At 44.6% G+C, this 23,728-nt stretch overlaps 1 protein-coding gene across 6 annotated transcripts in view; it reads left to right on the forward strand.

The window, feature by feature from the left end:
* DENND2A (DENN domain containing 2A) overlaps positions 1–23,728 on the forward strand; it is a 124,135-nt gene that overhangs the window by 51,518 nt on the left and 48,889 nt on the right. For all 6 annotated transcript variants that reach the window (XM_005654269.3, XM_005654270.3, XM_013983646.2 and 3 more), the window contains 3 exons: positions 9,724–9,851; positions 11,857–11,978; positions 21,577–21,777. In XM_005654269.3, coding sequence (XP_005654326.1) covers positions 9,724–9,851; positions 11,857–11,978; positions 21,577–21,777 — 451 coding nt within the window. The remainder of the gene's footprint in view (positions 1–9,723; positions 9,852–11,856; positions 11,979–21,576; positions 21,778–23,728) is intronic.

Consider the following 23,728-nt stretch of genomic DNA (forward strand, 5'->3'; position numbering starts at 1 on the left):
TTTTTTCAGGAAGTTTGAATAGGCTTTTGAATCTGCTTTGTTAAATCTCGAAAATGGCATTAAGCAGCTGATGGGGTTGGTATATTAAATACCACTGTAGTCTGTACACAGAATGGATGCTAGCTAATCAGCAATATGGTACATCATTTGATATGGGAAAGATGAGCTTTTTTTTTTTTTTTCCCACTGTACAGCATGGGGATCAAGTTATCTTTACATGTATACATTTTTTCCCCCTTTGTTCTGTTGCAATATGAGTATCTAGACATAGTTCTCAATGCTACTCAGCAGGATCTCCTTGTAAATCTATTCTAAATTGTGTCTGATGAGCCCAAGCTCTCCATCCCTCCCACTCCCTCCCTCTCCCATCAGGCAAGCCGCAAGTCTATTCTCCAAGTCCATGATCTTCTTTTCTGTGGAGATGTTCATTTGTGCTGTATATTAGATTCCAGTTATAAGTGGTATCATATGGTATTTGTCTTTGTCTTTCTGACTCATTTCACTCACACCTGCCCATTTTTTTGTTGTTGTTGTTTTTGTTTTTGTTTTTTTTATGGGCTGTACCCAAGGCATATGGAAGTTCCTAGGCTAGGGGTCAAATCGGAGCTGCAGCTGCTGGTCTATGCCACAGCCACAGCAATGCCAGATCTGAGCCACGTCTGTGACCTATACCATAGCTCATGGCAATACCACATCGCTGACCCACTGAGTGAGGTCAGGGATTGAACCCACATCCTCATGGATGCTAGTTGTATTTGCTTCTACTGTGCCACAGCAGAACTCCCTTTTCTGCCCATTTTTTAATAGGTTTGGGGTTTTTTTGGTATTGAACTGCAGGAGGTGTTTATGTATTTTGGAGATTAATCCCGTGTCAGTCACTTCATTTGCAGATATTTTCTCCCAGTCTGTGGGTTGTCTTTTCGTTTTAGGGTTTCCTTTGCTGTGCAAAAACTTTTAAGTTTAATTAGGTCTCATTTGTTTGTTTTTGTTTTTATCATCATTACCCTAGGAGGTGGATCTCAGAAGATAGTATTGATGTGGTTTATGTCAGAGAGTGTTCAGCCTGTGTTTTCCTCTAAGAGTTTTATAGTATCTGGTCTTATATTTAAGTCTTTATTCCAGTTTGAGTTTATTTTTGTGTATGGTGTTAGGAAGTGTTCTAATTTCATTCTTTTCCATGTGGCTGTCCAGTTTTCCCAGCACCACTTACTGAAGGGACTGTCTTTTCTCCATTGTATATTCTTGCCTCTTTTGTCATGGATGAATTGACTGTAAGTGCATGTGTATAATTCTGGGCTTTCTATATTCTACTGATCTATATATCTGTTTTTTTGTACCAGTACCATGCGGTTTTGGTGACTGTAGCTTTCAAGTATAGTCTGACGTCAGGGAGCCTAATTCCTCCAGCTCCAAATTTCTTTCTCAGGGTGGCTTTGGCTATTCCAGGTCTTTTGTGCTTCCAAACTTTAAAATATTTTGTTCTAGTTCTGTAAAAAATGACCTTCATAATTTGATAGGGATTGCATTGAACCTATAGATTGCCTTGGGCAGTATAATTACTTTGATAATATTGATTCTTCCAGTCCAAGAGCATGGTATGTCTTTCCATCTGTTTGTGTCCTCTTGGATTTCTTTCATCATCGTCTTATAGTTTTCAGAGTACAGATCTTTTATCTCTTTCAGGAGGTTTATTCCAAGGTATTTTATTCTTTTTAATGTGATGGTAAATGGGATTTCTCTTTCTGATCTTCCATGGTTATTATATAGATATGCAGTCGATTTCTGTGTATTAATTTTGAATCCTGCAACTTTACCAAATTCATTGATGAACTCTAACAGTTTTCTGGGAGAGTCTTTAGGATTTTTTAGGTATAGTATTCTGTCATCTGCAATCAGTGATATTTTTACTTCTTTTCTGATATTTTACTTCTTTTTCCTTTTATTTCTTTTTCTTCTCTGATTGCCATGGCTAGAACTTCCAAAACTATGTAGCGGTGAGAACAGACATCCTTGTCTTATTCCTGATCTTAGCAGGAATTATTTCAGCTTTTCACCATTGAGAATAGTGTTATCTGTAGGTTTGTCATATATAGCCTTTATTATGGTGAGGTAGGTTCCCTCTATGCCTACTTTCTGGAGGGTTTTTATCAGAAATGGGTGTTGGATTTTGTCAAACAATTTTTCTGCATCTTTTGAAAGAATCTCATGCTTTTTATTCTTCAGTTTGTTATTGTGGTGTATCACACTGATTGATTTGTGGATATTGAAGAATCCTTGCATCCCTGGGATAAATCCCACTTGATCATGGTGTACAGTCCTTTTAATGTATTGTTGGACTTGGTTTGGTAGTATTTTGTTGAGGTATTTTTGCATCTTTGTTCATCAGTGATATTGGCCTGTAATTTTCTTTCTTTGTGGTATCTTTGTCTGGTTTTGGTATCAGGGTGATGGTGGCCTTGTAGAATAAGTTTGGGAGTGTTCCTCCCTCTGCAATTTTTTGGAATAGTTTCATAAGGATAGGGGTTGGCTCTTCTCTAAATGTTTGATAGAATTCGCCTCTGAAGCCATCTGGTCCTGGACTTTTGTTTGTTGAAGTTCTAAAATCACACTTTCAATTTCAGTTCTTATGATTGGTCCATCCATCTTTTCTATTTCATCTTGGTTTAGTCTTGGAAGACTGTCGTTTTCTAAGAATTTGTCAGTTTCTTCTAGGTTGTCCATTTTATTGGCATATATTTGCTTGTAGTAGTCTCTTATGAGCCTTTGTATTTCTATGATGTCTGTTGTAACTTCTCCTTTTTCATTTCTGATTTTATTGATTTTTGAGTCCTCTCTTTTTTTCAGAGAACCAGCTTTTAGGTTCATTGATCTTTTCTATGGTTGTCTTCACTTCTATTTCTTTTCTTTCTGCTCTGATCTTTATGATGTCTTTCCTTCTGCTAACTTTGGGTTTTTTCTGTTCTTTCTCTAGTTGCTTTAGGTGTAAAGATAGGTTGTTTGAGCTTTTTCTTGTTTCCTGAGGTAGGCTTGTATTGCTATAAACTACCCTCTTAGAACTGCTTTTGCTGCATTGTTGTGCCTTTGTTGTCATTTGCCTTCTAAGTATTTTTTAATGTCCTCTTTGATTTCTTCAGTGATCCATTGGTTGTTTAGTATCATGTTGTTTTTGTCTCCACGTGTTTGTGTTTTTTGCAGTTTTTTTTTTTTTTTTTTTTTTTTTTTGTCTTTTTGCCTTTCTAGGGCTGCTCCCTCGGCATGTGGAGGTTCCCAGACTAGGGATCTAATCAGAGATGTAGCCACCGTCCTGTGCCAGAGCCACAGCAACTCGGAATCTGAGCTGCATCTGTGACCTACACCACAGCTCATGGCAACGCCAGATCCTTAACCCACTGAGCAGACCAGGGATTGAACCCACAACCTCATGGTTCTTAGTCAGATTCGTTAACCACTGAGCCATGATGGGAACTCCTACAGTTTTTTTCTTGTTGTTGATTTCCAGTTATATAGCATTGTGTTTAGAAAAGATGCTTAATATCATTTCGATTTTCTTAAATTTACTGAGACTCGATCTGTGGCTCAGAATGTGATCTATCCTAGAGAATATTCCAGTGCAATTGAGGAGAATGTGTATTCTGCTCCTTTTGGATAGAATATTCTATAAATATCTATTAAGTTCATCTGGTCTAATGCATCACTTAAGGCCTGTGTTTCCTTGTTGATTTTCTGTCTGGATGATCTGTCCATTGCTATAAGTGGGGTGATAAAATCCCCTGCTATTATTGTGTTATTGTCAATTTCTCCATTTAAGGTTGTTAGCTGTAGTGGCCTTATATATTGAGGTGATCCTATGTTGGGTACATACATAATTGCAGTTGTTATATCTTCTTTGATTAATCCTTTGATCATTATGTAATGTCCTTCTTTGTTTCTTATAATATTCTTTATTTTAAGGTCTATTTGTGTGGTATGAGTATTGCTACTCCAGCTTTCTTTTGATTTCCATTTGCATGGAATATTTTCTTCCATCCTCTCACTTTCAATTTGTATGTGTCCCTAGTACTGATGTGGGTCTCTTGAAGACAGCATATATAAGGGTTTTGTTTTTGTATCCATTCAGCCAAGTCTGTGTCTTTTGATTGGGGCATTTAGTCCATTAACATTTAAGGTAATTATTGATATGTATGTTCCACTTAGTTGTTTTTCCAGGGTAAATCCAGGTCTCCTGGCCTGCTCTAGGCCAGTTACTTCACTCTGCTCTGGGCCACAGTCTGCCATACCCAATGACCCGTCAACTGCCTGGCCGATGCCAGCCTGGGCTAATGGCAGCCAGACTGGGAGATGTTTGGGGAGGTTCACAACATGACCCATTCCTGTCCTAGAGAAAATAGCTTAGTCCGTCTTCCCACCCCAGACCCCATCTAATCCTTCCTCTCCTGACTGGATATTCCAAGGGGAGAAAGAAGGAGCTCATGGATTAGTATCCCCTCTTTTGGGTCATGAGCTTGTGTTCATAAGTCAGCACCCTGGGACACAAGGGGTAGTTTCAGCTTCGTGGCCTGACTTAGGGCCACAGAGATGCAGCCTAGAAGCCCTTCTCAGTTCAGGTTCATGAAGGAGTGGGGATGGGGTGGAGGTAAGGGTGATGAATTCAGATATGCAGATATCAATGTTTAGGGCCAAAAGAGGAAAAGCCATCAGAAGCACTTATAGCCCAGAAAGAGGAAGAGCTGGAGAGCTGCCAGAAAAAACGTGGTCTTGACAGGGCAGGTAAGGTGAGGCAGCCTTATATTAGATTCCAGATATATCATATGGTATTTGTCTTTCTCTTTCTGACTTACTTCACTCAGCTTGAGAGTCTCTAGTTGCATCCATGTTGCTGCAAATGGCATTATTTTGTTCTTTTTTATGGCTGAGTAGTATTCCATTGTGTATATATACCACATCTTCCTAATCCAGCTGTCTGTCGATGGACATTTGGGTTGTTTCCATGTCTTGGCTATTGTGAATAGAGCTGCAGTGAACACGCGGATGCATGTGTCTTTTTTAAGGAAAGGCCAAATGTACTTTTAATTTAAAAAAAAAATTACCATTGGAATGTAATGAAAAAAGACATCATCAGTGTACAAGCCTCAGTTTGTTTTATTTTTTTTAATTTTATTGGGGTATAGTTGATTTATAATGTTGTGCTAATTTCAGGTGTACAGCTGAGTGAATCAGTTATACACATACATATATATCCATTTTTGTCAAATTCTTTTCTTGTTTAGGTTATTACAGAGTGTTGAGTAGATTCCCTGTGCTATACAGTAGGTCCTTATAGTTTTTTGGGTTTTTATTTAAGTTCATCCTGACAAATTGCTTGGAGAGTTTCTGTCCTTTTTGTTGTTGTTGTTAGGGCCACACCCAAGTCACATCAAAGTTCCTAGGCTAGGGGTAGAACCAGAGCTGTAGCTGCTAGCCAATACCACAGCCACACCAACACCAGAACCGAGCCGCATCTTCGACCTACACCACAACCCATGGCAATGCTGGATCCTTAACCCACTGAGTGAGGCCAGGGATCGAACCCTCGTCCTCACAGTCACTAGTCAGGCCTGTTACTGCTGAGCCACAGTGGGAACCCCATCTTGAAAGGTTTCTAAATGCTTGCTCTCAGTTTCTATACTTAACTCATCAAGGACCAATAACAAGCAGTTGACCCTTAAGCCCTGGCCCATGGATCATACTTTGAGCATCGCTACCTTCCGCTGTAAAAACCAAGCGGTGCCATGAAATAAAAGGACCGAGAAAGTGGTGGTATTTTACCAGAAACTCACTGGTGACCTTTAGGAGGAGTTTTAGAAAAGGGACGCACACAGACAGGTTGAGAGGGAAAAGGAAAGAAAAACCAGTGAACTGTGGTTAAACTATGAGAACAACCTCTGCTCCACCTCCTCCCTCCCCCGCTTAAACAGGTTGGGAAGGAAGGTGAGAAATAGCAGAACCACAGAGTCATTGCTTCACATAAAGATTTTTTTTGGTATCACTTTATTGGTTTATTTTATTTATTTTTAACTTATATTTTTAATTTTTATTTTTATAAAGATTTTTATTTTTTCCGTTATAGTTGATTTACAGTGTTCTGTCAGTTTTCTCCTGTACAGCAAAGTGAGCTGGTCACACACACACACATGCACACACCCATTCCTTTTCTCACATTATCCTCCATCATGCTCCATCGCAAGTGACTAGATATAGTTTCCAGTGCTATACAGCAGGATCTCATTGCTTATCCACTCCAAAGGCAATAGTTTGCATCTATTAACCCAGCTTCCAAGTCCATCCCACTCCCTCCTCCTCCCCCTTGGCAACCCCAAGTCTGTTCTCCAAGTCCATGATTTTCTTTTCTGTGGAAAGTTTCCTTTGTGCCGTATATTAGATTCCAGATAGAAGTGATATCCTATGGTATTTGCCTTTGTCTTTCTGACTTACTTCACTTAGTATGGGAGGCTCTAGTTCCATCCATGTTGCTACAAATGACATTATTTTGTTCCTTTTTCTGGCTGGGTAGTATTCCATTGTGTATATTCACCACATCTTCTTAATCCAATCATCTGTCTGTGGACATTTAGGTTGTTTCCATGTCTTGGCTATGGTGAATGGTGCTCCAATGAACATATGGGTGCATGTGTCTTTTTCAAGGAAAGTGTTTTCTGGATATATGCCCAAGAGTGGGATTGCTGGGTCATCTGGTAATTCTACATATAGTTTTCTGAGGTCCCTCCATCCTGTTTTTCATCATGGTTGTACCAGTTTACACTCCCACCAACAGTGTAGGAGGATTCCCTTTTCTCCACCCCCTCTGCAGCATTTGTTATTTGTTGACTTGTAAGTGATGGCCATTCTGACAGGTGTGAGGTGGTACCTCTTAGTAGTTTTGAAAGATTTTTTTCAAATGTGGAAATCCATGCAGGTTTAAGAAAAGGGAGAAAGAAGCTAGCGGAGAGAGAAAGATTTAAAATGCAAGAAATTTCCAAAGCTTGGAAAGCAGACACATGACCTCTGCCTGGTTCCACTGTCTAGTCGCACGGTTCCTTGCAGTCCAGCCTTACCCAGCATCTGTTGGCCATTTCCTGAAATGTACCAAGCTCTCTGTAGCTTTAGGACTGTTGCACATGCCCTTCCCTCTTTTTGGAACACTCTTCCTGGGGCTAAGGTCTCTTTATCCTTCAGGTCTCAGCTTCAGTGAGTGACTTTCTAATCCCAGCCTCCCTGATGCATCTCCCAGCTTAACCTGAGCCTTCCTTGATGGCCTTGCAACCCGTTTTTTGTCATTGAACTTAACCCAGTTTATAATTCTCTTCATTTGTGTGTGAGTGGTTGAGCATCTGTCTTCCTGCCCAGAATGTTAAGCTCTTGGAGGCAAAGACACTGTTTTAGTCACTCCTTATTTGTCCAACCCTGAGTACAGTGCCTCCCACACAGTAAATGTTCATATAAAGCCTTGGCTACGCAAATAATTAATAGCAGCACAACAGTAATAATAATAGCTAACAGTTGTTGAGTGCTTATTAGGTGCTAAGGACTTCATAAATATTCCCTTTTCTATTCTTTGGACAGTCCTATGAGGTAATTAGCATTTTACAAGTCAGGACACTGAGTTTCAGTTCAGGTGGTTTATCCAAGGGAAGAAGACTTGTGGATGAAGAGTTCAGAGTCTGTATCTGGATTCGTTTGACCCTAGAGCCGGAGAGATTGGAACCGTGGATGAGGAAACAGAGACACTCCGTGTTTCTGAGCAGTCAGCTGAGGTGTGCCAGCTAGAGGTGTGCCAGCTAGCATTCCCAGAGCACTGTGCTGGACCCGTGGGAACAAAGTGAAAGTGAAGAGATGGCCTCCTGGGCTGCAGGGGTTATGACCATCTGGATGGACCCTGACCAAGGAGGAGTGAAGGGCCAGGGCGGAGTCAGCTCAGGGGTGTGCCCTATTTAATGTGGGTGGACTGCATGTTCACCTAAGCTCCTGATAAATCAGCTTGGGGGTCTTGGGAGCCTGAGTGGACAGGGCTGTTCTGTTTCAAAAGGGGGACATTGTGGGTTACTTGGCAGAAGGAAAGGGAGAAAGAGGACGAAAGGGGGGAGTGAACCTATGAGATGGGGGATGTTTTGTATGTTTCGTAATATGACCCACCTCATGATGTCACAGATGTTCTGTAAAGTTACAAAAACCATAGAAACTCAAGGTGAGTGGCTCTTTGTGCGTGTGAGAGAATAGAGTAGAAGGGAGTGGACTTCGCACGGGAGTCAGTACCAAAGAAACAGGGACACTGTGTGGAGGTAGGCTGGGGGCAGGGCGGTCCCAAGCCAGGCCCAGTCACATGGCACAGATCTCAGGCTAGGCTGGGGCGTCTCAGCTGGCCTTTGGGTTTCTTTTTCTTTTTTTCTTTTTCTTTTTTTTTGGGGGGGGCTTTTTAGGGCCGCACCTGCTACATATGTAGGTTCCCAGGGTAAGGGTCAAATCAGAGCTGCAGCTACTGGCCTACACCACAGCCACAGCAATGCAGGATCTGAGCCACATCTGCAACCTACACCACAGTTGATGGCAACACTGGATCCTTAATCCACTGATCAAGGCCAGGGATCGAACCCATGTCCTCATGGATACTGGTTGGGTTCGTTACTACTGAGCCACGATGGGAACTCCATGGGTTTCTGATAATAACCACTCGGGCGAGAGAAAGGGAGAGATGCACAGGCCCCTTGTCTGCTGTGAACTGGCCATCACTGCTCCTTTCTGGTTATTCTTGTGTGCTCTATAAACACTAAAACATTTGAAAAGTTCAGAAAAGTAGGAGTTCCCCTCGTGGCGCAGTGGTTAACGAATCCGACTAGGAACCATGAGGTTGCGGGTTTGATCCCTGGCCTTGCTCAGTGGGTTAACGATCTGGCGTTGCCGTGAGCTGTGGTGTAGGTTGCAGATGCGGCTCGGATCCCAAGTTGCTGTGGCTCTGGCATAGGCCGGTGGCTACAGCTCCGATTAGACCCCTAGCCTGGGAACCTCCATATGCCGCGGGAGCGGCCCAAGAAATGGCAAAAAGACAAAAAGACAAAAAAAAAAAAAAAAGTAAAGTGAAAAGAAGCCACCAGTCACCCCTCAGTCCTGAGGTAGCAGCTGTGTTATTTCACTTCCTTCCCTTCGTTTTATCTTCTCTGTGTATGTTTGTTTATCAAGTCGGGACTGCATTTTATTTTATTTTATTTTATTTATTTTCGTCTTTTTAGGGCTGCACCCGCGGCATATGGAGGTTCCCAGGCTAGGGGTCCAATTGGAGCTGTAGCCGCTGGCCTACGCCACAGCCACAGCAAAGCCAGACCAGAGCTGTGTCTGCGACCTACACCACAGCTCCCAGCAACACTGGATCTTTAACCCACTGAGCGAGGCCAGGGATTGAACCCGCAACCTCATGGTTCCTAGTCGGATTTGTTTCTCCTGCGCCACGACGGGAGCTCCAGAACTGCATTTTAGAGGTATACTTTACTGTCTTTCGTCAGCATCGTAGCAGAAAATTTCTCCCAAAGAGAAGCCACATCTCATGTTTGAGGATTTTTATACCTTCTTACAAAAGAATTGCTTTCAAGTATGAGAATTTTTCGAGAAAAGATATTCTTTATTATATATTCTCTGCACCAGCCTAATTTGATTTGAGTTTTTGGGTTTTTTTTCTTCCCACCTTGTACACCCCAGAAAGTCCTATGAGTTTGAAGACTTACTGCAGTCTTCCTGTGAGAACAGCATGGTGGACTGGTACGCACAGACTAAGCTGGGGCTCACACGCACTTTATCGGAGGAGAACGTCTATGAAGACATTCTAGGTAAGAGGCCAAAATGTCTGTGTACGGGTGTGAGTCTGTGCAAAAGGGGAGGGAGGAAATGGAGCTGGCTGCTTGTAACACACACACACACACACACACACATACACATGTACACATATAGGTACACAGATCATGAAAGAGCAGTTAGATGGATGAAAGAGGGACCCATGATGAAATATGTGAGAGAAAATGGGCTGGAGGGAGTTCCTGTCATGGCTCAGGGGTTAAGGACCCCGATTAGCATCCATGAGGAGGTGGATTCGATCCCTGGCCTCACTCAGTGGGTTAGGGATCCTGTGTTGCCGGGAGCTGTGGTGTAGGTCACAGACACTGCTCAGATCCTGTGTTGCTGTGGCTGTGGTGTAGGCCGGTGGCTACAGTTCTGATTTAACCCCTAGCCTGGGAACCTCCATATGCCAGGGGAGCGGCCCTAGAAAAGGCAAAAAGACAAACAAATGAAAAAGTAACTTTGGCTTTGCTCTGAGAATTCTCTAATTCCAAAATGGGACTCAGATTCACCCTCAGTTTGTATATATTTACATTTGATGCATTAAGGCATTCCCACTGCGGCTCAGTGGTAACGAACCCAATTAGTATCCATGAGGATGCAGGTTCAATCCCTGGCCCCACTCAGTGCGTTAAGGATCCACCATTGCTGCAGCTGTGGTGTAGGCTGGTGGCTACAGCTCCAATTCGACCCATAGCCTGGGAACTTCCATATGCTGCAGGTACAGCTCTGAAAAGAAAAGAAAAGAAAAAAAAAAAAATGGTGAGTTAAATGATCTTCAGGGGGCCTGACAGTTTCAGCGAGGTGTGAACTCAGACCATGTCCCCATGTCGGGGGTGGGGGTGGGGGTGGGGAAGAAATGAGCTGGTAAGAGGGAGAAACCCGTATGTGTCCCTATGCAGGGGCCACGTTGGGCAGGTATACACATACATAGTGCATGCAGCCATCAACACTAGAAAAAACTCCATGGCAGAAGGAAGCCTGAGCCCTGAGGAAGGGCATATACTGAGCTAAGCTATTTGAATTGCTGTGCCCAAGCTGCTGGAGATGGATTCCTGCTAAAGCAGTAGAAGCAGTAGGCTTCCTGAATCCAAAGTGGGGATGAGACCTGGACTTCTCTTGGCACTGCATACCTGACAGGGACGCTTTCAGTTACAAGGAACAGAAAACCCAGCTGAAACAACAAAGGGAGATTGTTGGCTCAAGTGACCAGAACTGGCTTTTCCCATCTCGTTTCTTACCTCTCAGCTTAGCTCCATTCTCAGCGGGTTTCCCATGATGCCCACAATGGCTGCCATCAGCTCCCTGGAATCCATGCCTTGCAGTGAGAAAGGGGAGCCTGTGTCCTGAAAGCCCCAGCACAAATCCTAAGGTTAGAGTTCCCATTGTGGCTCAGTGGTATTGAACCCAGCTAGTATCCATAAAGAAGCGGGTTTGACCCCTGGCCCCACTCAGTGGGTTAAAGAGCCAGCATTGCCAATGAGCTGTGGTGTAGATCGCAGATGTGGCTTAGATCCAGTATTGCTGTGGCTGTGGTGTAGGCCAGTAGGTGCAGCTCCGATTTGACCCCTAGCCTGGGAACTTCCATATGCCGCGGGTGAGGCTAAAAAGACCCCCAAAATTTTTAAAAAATTCCTAAAGTTCACTCTGATTTGACTGGTTTTGGTCCCTTGTTCACTGTCAGAGCCCAAGAATGCCATGCCATGATTGGCTTAGGTTTGGACTATGAGCCTGTCCTGGAACTGGTCACTGAGGCAGGAATTCAGGATCCCCAGCTTGGCTTAAGCCCTGAAACTGGGAGAGGAGTTAATTTCACATGTCTAAGAATGGGGAGACGAAGAGTTGCCCCAGTGAAAATCAAGACCTGTTAGCAGGAGGGAGCTAAATGGATACCAAGACCACAGACATCCTCACCAGGAGAGGCCAAGGTGTTGCAAAGAGATCTGGTAAGAACGCCCTGTGTGTTCCCGGTTTCTGACGCACTGCCTTTGACCACAGATCCACCAATGAAGGAAAACCCCTATGAGGATGTTGAGTTACATGGCCGCTGCCTCGGAAAGAAGTGTGTCCTGAACTTTCCAAGTTCTCCCACCTCTTCCATCCCTGACACACCAGCCAAGGTATGGGCCCCCAGAGGAGCGGTGGGGGGAGAGGGCTTCCCAGCACCATGGCCTTGAACAGAAGTTCTGGGTACACTGAAATGCCAGGGCACCCTCGCTGCCAGGCTCCTGGATGTATGCATCAGCAGCCTGCTTGCTCTTCCTGCCTCTAGTTCTCCTGGAACTCAGCAAGGCTTCGCAAAGAATCGTTTTAGCCACTGGGTCAGAATTCTCCCCAGCTGAGTAAGTCAGATAGTATATCCATGTTACCTGGCCATAAAGAGAATGTCCTGATATAAAACAAACTGTAATAGAAGACTGGGAAGTTCCTGCTGTGGCTCAGCAGTAATGAACCCGACTGGTGTCCATGAGGATAACATGAGTTCAATCTCTGGCCTCACTCAGTGGGTGAAGGATCCGGTGTTGCCATGAACTGTGATGCAGGCTGCAGATGCGGCTCGGATCCTGCGTTGCAGTGGCTGTGATGTAGGCTGGCAGCTACAGCTCTGATTCAACCCCTAGCCTGGGAACTTCCATATGCCGCAAGTACGTCCCTAAAAAGACAAAAAAAAAAAAAAGAAGAAGAAGACTTAAAGGCATGGTGCAGAAACCGTATTTTCATAGAATGCCACCAGTGGTGGGTCTTAGAATGGAAAAAAAAAAAAAAACGTGTGAACTCAACACATGTTTGTGAATTTACTAGGATAGCTCTGTAAGAGTACCTGAGAATGGATAAGCGGGCATCTCTGTAGAGGTGTCTGAGTATCTACAGGTCGGGGAGGAAGATCGATATTTTTACAGAGTACCTTTTTTGAACCTTTTACAGTTCTGTGCTATGTGCATACAGATGATTTCAACCCACTGACTGCGGAACTGAATTCATATTCCCTAGCATAGCATTAAACTTCAGAACTGATCCCTGGGTACCCATTTCCCACAGTTCCTGTGTACAGAGTCTTCTCTCCAGCCAAAGCCTGCTAAACTGCCCCTCTGATGTCACAGCCCCAGGATCAGCAAACCTCTTCTCTAAAGACCCAGAGAGTAAACATATGGTCTCTGTTGTGACTCCTCAGCACTGCCATTGTAGTGCAGAGCAGCCACAAGCTGTATGCAAACCACTAAGTGAGGCTATTGCAATAAAACTTTATTTATGGTCACCAGAATTGGATTTTATGTAATTTTCATGTATCATGAAGTTTTTTTTGTTTTTTTTTTTAAACCATTTGCAAGTGAAACTTCTTGGCTCACAGGCTGTACAAAAACAAATCGTGGACCAGACATGGCCCACAGGCCGTAATTCACCTGTCCCTGTGCTAGGTCATTTCTACCTCGGCCTTTGGCTCTTGCCTGAACCTCTCCGTTAGCCTCCTCTAAGCCCACTCATGCCTCCTTCAGGAGGCTTCCAGGCCATCCTGGCCACTGGGACTTCTTCCCGTCTGCTTGCCTGTAACACTCAGTGGGCTCGGCCTTCCTTTCACACCAAATTGTATTTACTGCCTTCCAACATCTCTTTGATGGTTTGAATTCTGATTTAAATAATGTACTGTATCTTAAAAACATTTCCCCAACCGGATCACACATTCCTCAAGGTCAGAAACTATACATTCCGTCTGTTTGTGTCTCCCATGAGTAGTTGTTATACGAAGGTTTATTTGTTGAAGAAATTAAATAAAGGAAGACCAAATCCAGGCTGCAAGTGTCAGTTTAAATCCGTCGAAAGGATCGGTTTCCAGCCTAGAAAAAGAAGTCGTCTTCCTCTCTGGGCTCCACTCAAGGACAGCAGTTGCTGGCGGGCGGCATCAGCATTTGCAGGCGGGCGGGTGGCCTGGTGGTCATCAGGAGAATCTTCCTCAAGTGAGCAGAAGGTGAAACCTTCATGGGAGTTCCCATCGTGGCTTAGCGGTTAATGAATCTGACGAGCATCTGTGAGGACTTGGGTTCCATCCCTGGCCTCACTCAGTGAGTCAAGGATCCAGCATTGCCATGAGCTGAAGTGTAGGTCACAGATGCGGCTCTGGAGCCGGAGTTACTGTGGCTGTGGCGTAGGCTGGCAGTTGCAGTTCCAATTCAACCCCTAGCCTGGGAACCTCCATCTGGCATGAGTGCAGCCCTAAAAAGACAGAAGAAAAAAAAAAGAAAAAAGAAGGTAGAACCTTCATGAAGGATGGATCTTATGGACCCAAATCGTTTGCTACAGTATTTGCCAAAACCAATTAACTGCTGTTTTCTCCTCCTATGGAAAAGGGCGTCATCATGAATAATCATGATAACCGATAATTGGCAGTTTCTACTCGCCTTTGAAGTGTCTTGTTTGCATTTTCTTTGGAATGTGGATGTTTTCAACATTTAGGGAATCCTTCATGTCCCTTGGTGGATAAGCCTGGCTGAGAAGGAGGCCTGTCGCATCCAGTCTGCCCTCTTGGCGTCCCGCTCAGCTCCCCCCTGCCTCATATGGGGAGTGACCTGCAGGGCCTCCTAGGAATAGCAGAAAACGTCCGCCCAGAGCAGCTCTGCACGGAGGGCTGCTTCTCCTCCCCAGCACCAGAAACTAAAGGCTTAGCGGCTCTTCTCTCTCGCTTCCTGCCAGGCTTCAGAGGGCCTAGGTCCCCTGTCCTCAGAGCAGTGAAATACAGTAGGGGATCATGTCAGTGAGAACTTGAAGTCCAGAGGCACTGTCCTGCAGTAAGAGAACCCTGTGCCCGTGTCTGATTGCCAATGATCCTGGCAGGCTCTTTGGGGCTTTGCAAGTCCTCGGCAAGACTCTGTGTCCATGCTCGCTCCTCTGCTCTCCCATGTGTGGGTGTCTGCTTTGTGTCCCCGTTCTGGGGACAGCTGCAGACTTTTCCACCTCTTCCATTTAGCTCATCAGTATTCATGGAGCATCTGCCGCATCTGGGCTACATCTGGGACTTAGAAGTGGAGAAGCAGCTTTTTCCGTGACAACCTCCTCTCCCAGCCACAAAAAGGCCCAAAGACGTCTTTGGGGATTTTTATTTAATTAGATCGCGCCTAGTCCCAATAGAGAAGTAATGGGCAACTAGGAGATTTTCCTCAGAAAGGAGCAGACAAGCAGCTGAGGGGCACATGCTGATCCTTACAAATATGCAATGCAAGTGCCCATAAAGGGGCCGCTTACTTTTCTTTCTTTCTTTCTTTCTTTTTTTGTTTTGATTTTTAAGGCCAAACCCGAGGCATATATAGGTTCCCATGCTATGGGTCGATTTGGAGCTGTAGCTGCTGGCCTATGCCACAGCCACAGCAACAAGTGATCCGAGCCGTGTCTACGACCTACACGGCAGCGCATGGCAACGCCAGATCCTTAACCCGCTGAGCAAGCCCAGGAATGGAACCTGCATCCTCATGGATACTAGTTGGGTTTGTTAACCACTGAGCCTCGACAGGAACTCCAGGTTTTTCTTTTTAATTGGTAGAATAGAAAAGATACTAGTACGTTCCTCTTAGGGGTCTTATGGAGATTAATCAGATTAATTCTTGTAAGCCCCTTCGACTAGTGCCTGCAACATAACTACTATTTATGAGTATTTGCTAAATAGAATTATGCTTTTCAATATGTATTCTTTTTTTTTTTTTTTCTGTCTTTTTGCCATTTCTTGGGCAAGCTCTCGCGGCATATGGAGGTTCCCAGGCTAGGGGTCTAATCGGAGCTGTAGCTGCCAGCCTATACCAGAGCCACAGCAACGCGGGATCCAAGCCACATCTGTGACTTACACCACAGCTCACGGCAGTGCTGGATCCTTAACCCACTGAGCAAGGGCAGGGACTGAACCCGCAGCCTCATGGTTCCTAGTCGGATTCGTTAACCACCGCGCCACGACTGTGCGCGAACTCCTTCAATATGTATTCTTTTCAAAAATAACCTTCTTTCCTTTTCTCTCTCTCTTTTATTTTTATTTTTTATTTTTTGCTTTTTAGGGCTGCACCTTCGGCATATGGAAGTTCCCAGGCTAGGGGTCCAATCAGAACCTGCAACCACAGCCAGATCCAGCAATGCCAGATCCAATCCGCATCTGCAACCTATACCACAACTCACGACAACACCAGATCCTTAACCCACTGAGCGAGGCCATGGATCAAACCCGAATCCTCATTGATCCTAGTCGGGTTTGTTAACTGCTGAGCCATAAAGGGAACTCCCCTTTTCTATTTTTAATGGCCACCACACCTGTGGCATTGGAAGTTCCCAGGCCAAGGATCGAACCCACTCCTCCTCAGTGACCTGAGCCAGTGCAGTTGGATTCTTTACCCACCGCACCACAATGGGAACTCCAACTTAATTTTCTAAAAACAGAGCATTCTCATTGTAAAATTCTTTTTAAGGAGTTCCCACTGTGGCACAATGGATCGGCAGCATCTCTGGGGCCCTTAGATGCAGGTTTGGTCCACAGCCCAGCACAGTGGGTTAAGGATCCAGTTGCCGGAGTTCCCATAGTGGCGTAGTGGTTAACAAATCTGACTAGGAACAATGAGGTTGCGGGTTTGATCCCTGCCCTTGCTCAGTGGGTTAAGGATCCGGTGTTGCCGTGAGCTGTGGTGTAGGTCACAGATGTGGCTTGGATCCCTCGTTGCTGTGGCTCTGGTATAGGCTGGCAGCTACAGCTCCGATTAGACCCCTAGCCTGGGAACTTCCATATGCTTCGGGAGCAGCCCTAGAAAAGGCAAAAAGACAAAAAAAAAAAAAGGATCCAGTTGCCAAAGCTGTGGACTAGGTCGTCTTGGATCTATCTGATCCTTGGTCTAGCAACTACATATGCTACCAAAAAAGAAAAAAAATTATTTTTAAATACCAAAAGGTATAATAAAAAAAATAGGAATTCCTGTTGTGGCACAGCAGAAATGAATCCGTCTAGTATCTCTGAGGATGCAGGTTCGATCTCTAGCCTCTCTCAGTGGGTCGGGGATCCGGCATTGCCATGAGCTGTGGTGTAGGCCAGACACAGCTTGGATCCCACATTGCTGTGGCTGTGGTGTGGGCTGAAGATGTGGTACATATACACATATACACAATGGAGAATATTACTCAGCCGTTAAAAGGAACGAAATAACAGCATTTTTAGCAACATGGATGGACCTAGAAATTTTGTTGCTCCTGAAATAACTCAAGAGGTTTTAGCACAGGGTTCTTTTCCCTTTTGTTGTTTTGTTTTGTTTTGTTTTAATTTTTAAAAATTTTATTACTCAATGTATTTATTACATGTATAGTTGTACAATGATCATCACAGTCCAGTTTTATAGGATTTCCATCCCACACTCCCAGTGCTTTTCCCCCCATGCTTTTCCCTTTTGAACACTACAGGTCTTTGGCAAAGTCCATTGTGAATCAAATATTCATACGATTATGGAGACCGTGCCTCTGCAGCAGAGCTAGGCTCCTCCATAGACATCACTCCCTAAAGACACCGTAGATTGGGCATGTTATCATCAGGGCATGTTGGTGTGAGGCTCTCTCATCAAAAGCTGGGATCTTGCGTGAACCATAGTTTGACACAATCATCCCTAGGGGCTTGTAATGACTTTCCTTTTATTACTATGGTTCAGATTTCACAGACTGCTGCCAGTTGCCTGATTATTTTCAATATGATTTTTATTTTTATGGTTATAGCTGGTTTACAGTGTTCTGTCAATCTTAGCTGCCTGATTTTTAAATAAAGTTTTATTGGAACACAGCCCAGCCCATTTGCTTACCTGTTGTCTGTAGCTGCTTTTGCACTACAGTGGCCGGGTTGAATAGTTGTGATAGAGACAGTGTGGCCCACAAAACTTAAAATATTTACTCTCTGGCCTTTATTTATTTATTTACTATTTATTTATTTATTTTTTGCTCTATTGTGAATTTATTTTGGCAATACATACACAATGCAAAGATATCTATAAACAAGCAAAACAAAGACCTCCTGTTTTCCATTCTGAAGCTTTAGCCATGAATCACGTAAACTGTGTCAAACAAGCCTCTTCCCTGAGACCTTAAAGGCCATGTCAGGTAAGACCAGGAATGAAATTTATGGGACCTGTTTTAATTTTTGTAGTTTTCGTCTATCAGGGGAAGCCTAGCTTATAAATGGACTGCAATAATGGTGTGTCCTTCTGTAAAGCCAGAACATCTCATGTAGCATTGTGACGACCCCCGACTCCCAGTGTCATTTGTCAGAGGTCGAGTGTCAGTTGGACTTCCTCCATGCCACTGTTTCACACACCTGCCAGGAATACTCTCTGGCCTTTTTTTTTTTTTTTTTTTTTTTTTTGTCTTTTTAGTGCCGCACCTGTGGCATATGGAGGTTCCCAGGCTAGGGGTCTAATCGGAGCTGTAGCCGCCAACCTACACCACAGAGCCACAGCAACCAGACCCGCATCTGCGACCTACACCATGGCTCACAACAACGCTGGATCCTTAACCCACTGAGCGAGGGCAGGGATCAAACCCGCAACCTCATAGTTCCTAGTCGGATTCGTTTCTGCTGCGCCACGACAACGGGAACTCCCCTCTCTGGCCTTTTAGAAAAAGCTTGTTGATCCCTGCCAGCTTCATCCCCGTACTTTCCAAATCCTTCTACAGACAGTTCTGTCTTCACTGTTGTACCATCTATCCTCTGTTTCACTGCATTCACCCTCAGCCCTGACGACCCTGTTCGGTTTTACTTGCTCTTTGTCATCTCTGTGCCTGTTCTCAGATTGTGCTATGTATTTGATAATGCTGTCCCCAGCAGCCCACTAAGCCTTTTTATCACAAAGCTAATGAAATTCCATCCCCTCAGGAAAGCTCCCTGGACATCGGGTGGCTTATTTTGGGTGCTCCAGGACACACCCCCTTCTCCAAAAGTGTGACCACTGGGAGATGCAGCCCACACACAACCCTTTAGAAGGTTATGTGCCTCATTTTGATTCCTGTTTTCTTACTTCTCAGCTCCTTGCATAGTATCAAACTTTCTTTGAGCAAATACTATCACATTCTAAATCACTAATCAAAACAGAAATGCCTGAGTTCCCGTGTGGCTCAGCGGAAACCAGTCTGACTAACATCCATGAGGACACAGATCCGATCCCTGGTCTCACTTAGTGGTTAAGGATCTGGCGTTGCCCTGAGCTGTGGTGTAGGTTGCAGATGAGGCTGGGATCTGGCATTGCTCTGGCTGTGGTGTAAGCCAGCGGCTACAGCTCCGATTCGAGCCTGGGAACATCCATGTGCCTCGGGTATAGCCCTAAAAAGGCAAAAAACGAAAACAAAAAATGAAACAGAGAACTGCTTTTTGCCAACAATTCGATAAGAAATTCCAATGCAGTGAAAGAATTGGGACCATTTCCTTGGATGTCATTGCAGATGGAGTTTGGTCTTTAAGAAGGCCTGTTGTTGTTCCTTCTTGTGCTGGTTTAATTAAGAGCCTCATAATGAGTACACCAGGCCAGCCTCTTCCTCTCCTCAGGGCTCGCAGTGCTAAGCAATTGGGTTCCTCCCCGTGGATCCAGAATAAGTCATAGAAGCAGGCCACTTAAGAAGAGTAGGAGTCTTTATGCCTGGAGATCTTTAAAAAGAGCAGTCTGGAGTTATTATTATGTACTGTATAGAACTAAACAACAATGGAGAAGCCAGAGTTCCCATTGTGGCGCAGCAGAAATGAGTCTGACTAGGAACCATGAGATTGTGGGTTCGATCCCTGACCTCACTCAGTGGGTTAAGGATCCAGTGTTGCCGTGAGCGTGGTGTAGGTTGCAGACGCGGCTTGGATCCCGTGTTGCTATGGCTCTGGCGTAGGCAGGCAGTTACAGCTCCTATTAGACCCCTAGCCTGGAACCTCCTTATGCCTCAGGTGAGGCCTAGAAAAGACAAAAAGACCGAAAAAAAAAAAAAAAAAAAAGGAGAAGCCAGTGGAACAAAATATAACTTCTATGAGAATTTATGATAAATGCGGCCTTGTAAATTGATAAAGCTCATTTATTAAATGGAATAGGAATGTTAGCTTAGGGGGAAAATCAACTGAGACTAACATACACTAAAGTAAATTACTGATGGACTAATGAATAATATATGTTCAAAATAAACTGAGAAAATAAAAATGGAAATAAGTATATAGTAAACTTCAAAAATATATTGATTATCTAAACAGAAGAGATTAATTAATCACAAAGGATGAACAGATTTTCATACATAAAAATGCCATGCAAAAAATTTCACATAACCAAAATAAAAATACAATCACACAGGAAAAACACACTTTAGCAAAACTCACAAATAGTTCATATCTGTTCTATGTAGAGAGCTCATCCAAAATAATAGGAAACTAAAAATCTTTATCTGAAAATCCTTATATTTCCTTTTCTATAAACTTTCAATTTTTGTCTTTTGATTGTTTTTCTTTGGGGTTGTTAGTTTTCTTCCGATTAATTTGCAGTGTATATTAGACAAATGGGTTCAAGAAAGATTTATTAAGGCATTTTTTTTTTCTTTCTTTTTCTTTTTTTTTTTTTCCCCTTTTTAGGGCCACACTCAAGGCATATGAAAGTTCCCAGGCCAGGGGTCCAATCAGAGCTATAGCTGCCGGCCTACACCACAGCCCCAGCAACACCAGATCCGAGCTGTGTCTGCAAACCACACCACAGCTCACAGCAATGCCGGTTACTTAACCCACTGAGAGAGGCCAGGGATGGAACCCTCATGGTTCCTAGTTAGATTCGTTTCCTCTGTGCCACATCAGGCACTCCAAGTTACAGATTTTTTAAATTGGGTTTTTGTTTGCCTTTTGACATTAATGCAGCTCATTTTTAGAGATAAGATACTGAAACCCAGAGAAGTGAAATTCCTTGTATAAGAGACATTCAGTTCATCAGCAGCAGGGACAAAGCTAAGCTTAGGTCTTGTGACTCCCAGTACCTTGTGTCAGAAAATCTCATTTGTAAAGGTAAGGGATTGAGCAAATCCCCACTTGTCAAAAAAGAGAGACTGGATTAGATTTGCATTCTTTATTCTGCTCATTTTCCATTATTGGACAATAAGTGTTTATTGAGCACTTATTAGCATAGACAAATTCACTGTATCCTTGGGAACCTGGACTGGCTTCCTTTCTTGATCTTGCGGCTGTCAGGTTTGCCGAGGGAGGAACGTGCAAGGCCAAGGTGGTAAAGCAAGAAAGATTTATTAAGGCATCAGAGGGAGACAGGCTCAGCTCAAGATGGCACCAGCCCTGACTGTGAGGACAGGCTGGGCGTATGCTGGGGCCGGAATCTGTGGCTGGAGTTCTTGGAGGAGCTTGTGGCGGGATCAATGAAGAAGGAGGAGGGAAGGTCGAGGGAGGAGTAGGGGATCGAGTCCCTTGACAGCGGGCAGTTAATCCTTGCAGGTCGTTAATCTATTCAGGCAGTTGTTTTCTGCAGGCCATTGTTTCTTGCTGCCCAACTTGGGCATCCACATTCCTAGAAAGGGTGTCGATCTTGTGCCAGGCCCCACCCATGTCCTCAACAGGTCTCCAGGCAGAACAGTCACATTCGAGGGGTGGACATCTGTCTCCATCCTCTTGGGAACGTATCAGCGGTCTCCATCACTGGCACCACTCTCTTAGTTATCTCTCCCTTAGTGCCTTTATATTTATTTTCTCTTCCTCTCCCCTCACAGCAGTCGTTGTCCAAACCTGCTTTTTTCCGGCAAAATTCAGAGAGGAGGAACTTCAAACTCCTGGACACTAGGAAGCTGAGTCGAGATGGAACTGGGTCCCCTTCCAGAGTCAGCCCTCCCTCCACCCCCAGCAGCCCCGATGACACTTTCTTTAACCTCGGAGACCCGCAGAACGGCAGGAAGAAGAGAAAGATACCCAAGGTAAGGCTGACATCAAGCCTCCTGTTTGGAGGTGCACATCCCCCTCCCCTGCAAAGGAGGGCAGCAGAGGAGCTGGGCAGAGAGCAGATCACTGGGCCCTCTTCTGCCTGCTTTGCCACAGGCCAGGTAGACACGGTGGAGCCAGCAGGCTGGGATAGTTACCATGACAACAGCCACTGTCATAATAATTACTGCAGTCCCATAGCCTTCCTCTTGGCAGTCCCTCTCCCTACCTGAACCACTCTTATGATCCTAATCCATATTTCCAACCAATGCCCAGCCTCAAAAGGCCCCCTCTTCCTCCTTCATGGCCTCAAAAACTAGAGCTCCATCCATCATGTTCTGACTCAGACTCGGTCCCCTCCCACTGCAGGGGTAGAGCCTGCCCTTTGAGGGAGCACTTGTTAAGGATACATCTTTCCAGGCTCTTTTCAGACCCACAGGCACAATGTGTCCTGTGGCTTGGAGCATGTCTGCTGTCACTTAACATTCCTGTGGCTCAGTCCTACCCCTGGGGCGCCTGTCATTCTTCACTGGCCACTTCAGCACCGCTGTTCTACAGGAACTCTTCGTTTCAGAGTCCCCAGAGGGGCTTTAGTGGGTGAAGAAACCCATAAAGTTGAGTAAAACTGTATGGCTGAGTTTGGGGGGATAAAGGGAAAGGCGATGGGTTGTCTATAGGTTTCATCAGATTTCTCAAAGCAGCTCAATGACCTGAAAGTCAAGAGATGTTTTTACAAGCCAGACCCTCCTGACTCAGTTTGGTTAATCAGTATTTTGAGCCATGATATCACCCCCACACGTAATATTCTTATTCAAGTGAAATGAAGTCATCTTGGCAATCATGAATGCATTCTGAAGGATAAGAGCAGTTAAGATCAAGTGGTCAAGAAAAGACTGGCAAGAGTTCCTTGCATGGCTCAGTGGTTGATGAACCCAGCCAGGATCCATGAGGATGCGGGTTCGATCCCTGGCCTCGCTCAGTTAGTTAAGGATCTGGCATTGCCGTGAGCTGTGGTGTAGGTGCCAGACAAGCCTCAGATCCTGCATTGCTGTGGCTTTGGCATAGACTGGCAGCTGTAGCTCCAATTTGACCCCAGCCTGGCAACTTCCATATGCCTTGGGTGTAGCCCTAAAAAGCAAAAAAAAAAAAAAAAAACAGGGAGAAGATAAAGTGCTTTGTTTTATTGATGGAGCTGCAGAGAAAGGGCCAGAGCAGGAGACAGGCCTCCTTCCCCTTTTGCTCTCAACCCACCCAGGGCACAGTACAGGTTGCATACTGATTAATGGATGTTTGCTGAATGAGCTCCCACTAGCACGTGGATCCCAGACTCCTTCGCCCCTGGCAGAGTCACTCTGTTTCCTTCTGCTTTCTTTCAGTCATTGTCCTGTGCTGCCATTATGGCTGCTCATGGGGACCCCAAAGTGTAGGGTCCTGAGCCCCTGCCTTAACTCTCCTTTTCTTGTTCTGGTGAGGCTCTCCTGTATCTGTCAAGTCCAAAACCTACAGCTATAGTATAATTAGAAGTGGCTGTTAACATCTATACAGCCTCATTTTTTTCTTTTAGCAATTAAACAGGAATAATCAGATGAATCAGCTGTTGGATTAAAAGAGCTTTGATACAACTCTAAGTTTGACTCTCTCTCTCTCTCTCTTTTTTTTTTTTTTTTTTTCTTTTGTCTTCTTAGGGCCGCCCCCGCAGCATATGGAAGGTCCCAGGCTAGGGTCGAATCGGAGCTACAGCTGCTGTGCTGTGCTGCCCACAGCCACAGCAATACCAGATCTGAGCCTTGTCTGCGACTTATACCACAGCTCACGGCAACACCGGATCCTTAACCCACTGAGTGAAGCCAGGGATCGAACCCTCGATCTCATGGGTCCTAGTTGGGTTCGTTAACCACTGAGCCACGACAGGAACTCCTAACTCTGTGATCTCTTAATAAGCATTTA

Source organism: Sus scrofa, chromosome 18 (assembly GCF_000003025.6).
Source record: "Sus scrofa isolate TJ Tabasco breed Duroc chromosome 18, Sscrofa11.1, whole genome shotgun sequence".
NCBI lineage: Eukaryota > Metazoa > Chordata > Mammalia > Artiodactyla > Suidae > Sus > Sus scrofa.